We start from the raw sequence: 7,500 nt of genomic DNA on the forward strand, positions 1-7,500 counted from the left end.
TGTGTGTGTGTGTGTGTGTGTGTGTGTGTGTGTGTGTGTGTGTGAATCATGAGCCGCTGCTGACTGAAACAATTCAGTTGTGAAAAATAAAAACAGGTTTCTTAAAAACAAACATAAAGATTGTTTTAAATAAAAGTTTAAGCCATAAAACATCAGACATTTTCCAGAGAAGCTGAAGTTTAATAAAACGTTATAAACCTCAGTCGTTTTCTTTTATTCCGATATTTTGTTTTATTTAAAGATAAAAGTGAATGTTATCTGATATTTATTTTTTTTTATTTAATTATTTATTTACTCACATACTTCTCTGTTTGCTTACTTTTATTATTATTTATTTTATTTATTATTGTGAAAGAGCTTTTGATATTTAATTTTGCGGTGTTGCCATGGCGACCTCATGAATGAACGGAGTAAGTTTTGAGAATAATTCTGCTGAGTGTTGTGTGATTTGGCTCCCCCTCGGTGCTTGGGCCCGTTTATCGCTGTGTACAGGTATTTGTTTGTTTGTTTGTTTTGCTTTGATCTTTATTTGAGTGCTTGCTGCAGGGGGCGTGGTCACATTCATCATCGGTAGGTCACATGACCACATGTTCTCAGCTACTCTGTGTTACTGACCTGCCCATTTAATCACCATGGAAAGTGTGTGTGTGTGAGTGTGTGTGAGTGTGTGTGAGAGTGAGTGTGTGAGAGTGAGTGTGTGAGAGTGTGTGTGTGTGTGTGTGAGTGTGTGTGAGTGTGTGTGTGTGAGTGTGTGTGTGAGAGTGTGAGTGTGTGTGTGTGAGTGAGTGTGTGTGTGTGTGTGTGAGTGTGTGTGTGTGTGAGTGTGTGTGTTTTGATGTTTTACAGGCTATAACGGATTTTAAATGTGTGTTTAAATTGAATCTAAGACTCAGACAGCACTTTGATGTGTGTAATCCGATCTCCAGAGCAACAAGTAATCACACACACACTCACACACACTCACACACACACCCACTCACACACACACCCACTCACACACACTCACACACACACACACACACTCACACCCACTCACACACACACACACACTCACACCCACTCACACACACACACCCACTCACACACCCACACACACACACCTACACACACTTACACACACTCACACACACACACACACCTACACACACTCAAACACACACACACACCCACACACACTCACACCCACACACCCACACACACTCACACCCACACACACTCACACCCACACACCTACACACACTCACACTCACACACCTACACACACACTCACACCCACTCACACACACACACTCACACCCACTCACACACACACACTCACACACACACACACACACTCACACCCACTCACACACACACACACACACACTCACACCCACTCACACACACACACCCACTCACACACCCACACACACACACTCACACACTCACACACACTCACACACACACACACTCTCACACACTCACTCTCACACACACACACACACTCACACACACTCACACCCACACACACACACACTCACACCCACTCACACACACACACTCACACACACACACTCACACACACACACACTCACACACACACACACACACTCACACCCACTCACACACACACACTCACACCCACTCACACACACACACTCACACCCACTCACACACACACACTCACACACACACACACACACACTCACACACACTCACACACACACACACTCACACACACACACTGCTGGAGATTAACTCTGGAGTTTCTCTCTTATTTTTGTTTTTTACAGAATAACGTTTATAAACATGATTACATTAAATCTCAAATGAAATAATTATATTCAATAAATTCAGGTTTATTGACTCCGCCCACACACAGGTCTAGTTCATTGACTCCGCCCACACACAGGTTTGCATCTCACCCTGTAGCATTGATGCTTTTCCAACCTTAAACAGGAAATTGGTTTCCTGCACTGTGTGTGTGTGTGAAAGTGTGTGTGTGAGTGAAAGTGTGTGTGTGAGTGAAAGTGTGTGTGTGAGTGAAAGTGTGTGTGGGTGCATCCGTACGTGTGTTTTGCCATATTTGCTCTTTTTCTGTTAGCATAAATGTGGAGTGAATTTCTGTTAAGGCCTTGAACTTTTTTTTGTTGTGGCTCAGAAGTGGAGAGCAGCCAGAGCATGAACACACACACACTTTCCCTCATTCACACCCACACACACACTTTCACTCACTCACACACACACACACACACTTTCACTCACTCACACACACACACTTTCACTCACTCACACACACACACACAGACACAGATGCACAAATATATATATAAATAACACATTGCGAAAGACCAAAACATCATCAGCTCTGAGCAACAAGCTAATATGAAAATTTGTGTGTGTGTGTGTGTGTGTGTGTGTGTGTGTGCGCGTGAGGTTGCCAGGTTGGATGAACTCTTCATGGTTCCACCTAAATCTTCCAAAAATATTTAGCGTTCCCTCTGAATCTGTGATTGTGTCTGGAGCAGCTACTGTTCCGCTCAGAAGGCAGCGTTCCAAACCACACGCTGGAGCTCTCTCTTTCTGTCTCTCTCACTGCAGGCTGCTTTCACTGGTTTGGGACACAGCCCCAGAGGGACTACAGTCAGGGACTACAAACCAAATTACGGAGACTGGAAAAGGAGAAGCAGGAAAACGGGAAGAAGTCGTGGAGCTAAGAGGTTCGAGTCCAGAACTCCGGAAATGTTTAAATGGAAAATTAAAAACTAGAGAACTCTAGGAATACTTTAAATTCAGGAAGTCTGGGAAAATGGAACACACTGGGAATTCTGAGACTGTAGACGGCGTTCCCTTATGAGGAACATCCGAAGAACCATTAACATTTAATGAATCGTTGAAGAACCAGAATCAGATTAGGGAAGATTAACAGCATGGAACATGAAGTAAACAGGAATTCCTGAACTTCTGGAGTAGGAAGACTGAGACAGCGGAAAGAACACGTGAAATCTAAGGGAATTAAGACTGTTGGGTTCTAGAATGGAACTGCAGATCATTCTAGAACCCAACAGACTTCAGGGAAGTGGAAGAAGATACCTGCTGCCTTCAGGGCCTGGGAAAGTTCCAGAGCTTTTATTTAGAGTTCTATAGAGAGAGAGGCATGACTGAATCCAGACACACACACACACACACACACACACACAAACTGTAATATAATTATATAAGTAAATGTATATACACCTCTAATACCAACATTTACATTCCTTTTTTTTAATTAAATAATGACGTCATAGTTTCCTTCCTGTTCTCTCAGAAACAAAAGATTAAAGTTCCAGCAGTTCCAGTTCCAAAGCTCCAACTCTGACTCCAGAGACTCCTCCCACATTTTACACAAACACAACTCTGCTGAAAACTTTAACAAACACAAACACGAACTTAATCTGATTATTATCAGCGCTATACACGCGCCTGTCAATGAGCTGTTGCTATGGAAACGGCAACTGAAAACCTGACCTATCCACCAATCAGAGTCCAGAATATTTTGTAAATGTTATTTTTATTAATATTAGTATATTATTATTGTTGTTGTGGTTGTTGTTAACTAAATGTAGTGTAAATAGACTAATTGGAAAAATATTACAAAAACTTTAGAACTGTTAATTTTCAGCCGATTATGAATAATTAAATAAATAAATCAAATAAGATTTTATCAGTCAATTAAAATGAAAATAAAAACAAATATTTAAAAATATATATGAAGAACAGTTATAACTTTAATGATAATGATATGTGTATATTAATTAAAGAAATTATTATTATTATTATTATTATTATTATTATTCTGTGAGTAAATGACTGTTATTATATTTTATATAGTTTATGAAAGAGTTGAGGTAAGAGGCGGGATTTTGTTAATATGGCAACCCTGCCGCCGCCCCGGATCCGGTTTGCCCTCATTACTGCACCGGAGGGGAAAGACAGGGAGACGGAGAGGATTCGGCTCTCGCGCACGCAGCGATCAAACCGCGGAGGCCTTTGGACCGGATTCACTTGGTTTCCTTTAGCAAATCACAGCGACTTTAACTTTAATTCGAACTTCAGCGCCGTTTCTCGGCTCCTGTGAGGGGGAAAGTCGGTGCGTGTGCACACTGTCGGGATAGTCACGCGCCGGGACGGGAAACTTTACCTCTTCACTCCTTCTTCCATTTCAGCCGCATCTCTCTGCCCTCACCTTCATGCTCTGACATCTTCCTCCTTCACGTGAAGGTAAACAGAACACATCTGAGAAGTGTGTGTGTGCGTGTGTGTGTTTGCTGTGTAAACCAGAGTGTATGGTGATGGCGCAGTCCCGCTAACGGACCGTCTGCAACGGACATTTAACAGATAAAAACAAACGTGAACGCAAACAAACACTCTAGAAGTGTAGTAAGTGTTCGTGAGCCGGGAAAAGCGCGTGACTGCGTGTTTGTGCGCGTGAGTTGGACTGTTATGGAGGCTCGGTTCGGTTTAGGCGGAGTTTTTGACTCTCCGTTTCGAATGGACCTTCCGCATGGCGCGCGAGACACCGGAGCGGCGGGAGAAGTTGTTTCGCTGGCGGAGATGTGGGACGGAGAGTGGAGAGACGCGCGCGAGATTAACACCACCACCGGAGGAGGAGGTGGAGATGGAGGGGGAGGAGGAGGAGGAGGAGGGAGGACAGCGCGCTCCGTTACGGCGCGGGACGGAAGAGAGACCTCGAGTTGCACGGAGGCCCGCGCCGCCGCCACCACGCTGAGTGAGCTGCTCTGTCCAGACACCGGATACAAGAACAACAACAACATCGACAACCACAACACTGCCCCGAGAACACGCGGCAGCGCGCGCGAGCTGACAGCCAGCCGTGGTGACACGAGCGCCGTCTCGAGCCGCTGCTGCAGTAGCACCGACACGACAACCACCACCGCCACCACGACCATCTCGGAGACGGCGCGCGAGCTGTGCAAAGCCGTGTCCGTGTCGCTGGGGCTGGCCATGGACCCGCACGCGCACCACGAGGGGAACAGGAGCGCAGACTTTTTCGAAGTGCGCCGGAGGAAGGAGGAGGAAGAGGAGCGGGTGCACGCGCGAAGCGATGACAGGAACAGAAGGAGCAGCAGTAGCAGCGCGAGCGCAGGTGCAGGAGGCGCCGCAGCAGGACGTGAGGGACGCGCGCCGCACGTGCACGGCGACAACAACAAACTACTTGAGATGTTCAAAAGTGGCGACGAGGAGGACATGATGATGATGATGCAGATGGACAACGCTCGCGCACATCACCAGACGGGGGTTATAACGGAGAATTCGGAATTCGGACCGGGCGTCGCGAGCCTGATGCGTGCCAAAAGCGCGAGCGCAGCGGCGGGTTCTTCTTCTTCCTCTTCTTCGTCCTGCCAGTTCCAGCAGCAACACCAACAACACGACCCGCAGGTAAACTTCGAGCTCGCGCAGTCCGTGCACGACAGGTACGGTGATGATTACTACTACTACTGGCCGCGCTACAACAACGTGCGCGTGAAGTACGAGACCGTACCGCCGCCCGTGACTCGCTATGGTCACGGCGCTGCGCAGTACGGGAATCCCGCGTGCACCGGCTCCTCGGCAGGACTGGACCCACCGCTCATCTGCAGCCCCTACGAGTACGACTACGGCGCGCGGTCCGGACCAGGACCGTCTATCAGCACCGCGCACGAGCCATGGTACCACCAGAGCGGCGCCGTGTTACCCCGCGTGTCTTACCCAACCGCCACGTGCATGAAGAACGAAGTCGGGGAATGGCTGGATGTGAGCACAATGCAGGACTGCAGGTGAGTACCCTGGTTCTACACAACACACACACACACACACACACACACACACACACACACAAGTAAACCGAAACCTTATAAAAGTTCAGAAAACTGCTGCACGCGCACAAACTTATTGTAGTGGACTAGAAGTGAAATCTGTTGGGACTTGTACGTACAAGCGCGCGTGCGCACACACACACACACACACACACACACACTTCTTCCAATCGCATCTGCTCATACTAAAAGTCGATTTTGTTCTTTTATGAGCTATATGCGTGTGTGTGTGCGCGCGCGCGTGCGTGTACTTATTATTCATGTTTGAGGAATTTTGCATAATTCATAGCTGTAGACGTAGAACTGGTATATTACACACACACACACACACACACACACACACGGATGCCTGTGCTAACGCTGTACTGTGGTGAATGTCAGTACGGTGTCCTGCAGGTACAAATCCGTCTCTCCTCAACATTAAAGCTGCAGTGGGGAATTTGCCTTGGTGTAAGAGTGTATGGGGAAACTGCTTCTTCAGGCTCTAAGCCGAGAGACGCTCAGGCTTCATGTGTGGAATTAAACAGAATTAAATCGAAGAAAAAGAAAATATTTGAACAGAAAGTTCAGTGCTTTAGACAGACTCCTGATGTTTAGTCAGTGGAGATTAAAGACTCCAGCTGTGTCACTTTCAAAATAACATTTATCAGAGAATTATTACAAATAAAGATCAGTGTAAATATTTAGTTAAATAATCCTGCGTGTCCGAGTGGTCAGTGGAGCGTGGGTTCCGATCGGACCGATGAAATCTGATACTTCCACAATTCACTGTCACAATTTGTAACTAAACAGATAAACATGACGAGGTTAATGTTGTATATCTGTTGATGAATCTCTGTGGTGTGTGAGAGGAAGAGTAACAGTACCTCATCTTCCTCACACTGCCCCGGCTCTCTGCTGCAGTCTTTCTAGCTGATTCGTGTTAGTTCATCATCACATCTTTTCTGTCTGGAGTCTGAGGAACCCGAATAAACACATCGTCACTGAAATCGTCAATAAAAAGAAACGGCACAGAACCTCCAGACAATCCTCCGCTAACAATCGTTTGCTTATCCTCCTCCTCCTCCTCCTCGTTAGCACTCATTTACTGAAATTAAGATCATTAGTTGGTGAGATGAAAGGAACTTCAGGACATCCTGTACAGAGAACCCAGACCACAGAGCGGGTTCTGCTTCACTCCTCATAACGTGCTCAAGGTCTTAATGGTGATTTTGTTCTGTTCTGTGGACTTGAAGTGTTTATTTAGCGTTTGAGGTTTTTGAACTTTAATTAAAGTCATTAACTTAATTCATGTTCAGTTTAAAAACTACAAGATAATAATATTTAAAAAACAAAAAAAGACTTCCAAAAAAAAAAGAAAATAAAAAGGAGAAAGTAGAAAGGAAGAGGAGGTGGAACTGTGACACGCCTACTGCTTCACCTTCGCACTCGGTGTCTGCTCTTTAATTAGCTTTCATCTGGAAACTTCTGTTCCCTTCAAAACCCTCCTAAACCTCTACCCTCATAGAACTTCTAAACCGAGTGGAACCGGGAACAAAAGATTATTCAGAGAACCTTGAGCACATCTCTGTGAAATGACAAGTTTAGAGACAGAGATATAACCTGAGTTGCATGGTTCTACAGAGAATCCAGAAGGTTCTTTAAGATGCTGAGAACCCTGAAC

The 7,500-nt window shown here is 45.8% G+C and overlaps 1 protein-coding gene across 1 annotated transcript in view; it reads left to right on the top strand.

Moving 5' to 3' along the window:
* The first annotated feature begins 3,933 nt into the window (after positions 1-3,933).
* The window catches only part of ar (androgen receptor), a 165,042-nt gene continuing 161,475 nt past the window's right edge, over positions 3,934-7,500 (top strand). Inside the window, exon 1 of the mRNA XM_058382830.1 lies at positions 3,934-5,798. Within this exon, the coding sequence (XP_058238813.1) occupies positions 4,465-5,798 (1,334 nt within the window). The 5' untranslated portion in view covers positions 3,934-4,464. The remainder of the gene's footprint in view (positions 5,799-7,500) is intronic.

Source organism: Hemibagrus wyckioides, linkage group LG28 (genome assembly GCF_019097595.1).
Source record: "Hemibagrus wyckioides isolate EC202008001 linkage group LG28, SWU_Hwy_1.0, whole genome shotgun sequence".
Lineage (NCBI taxonomy): Eukaryota > Metazoa > Chordata > Actinopteri > Siluriformes > Bagridae > Hemibagrus > Hemibagrus wyckioides.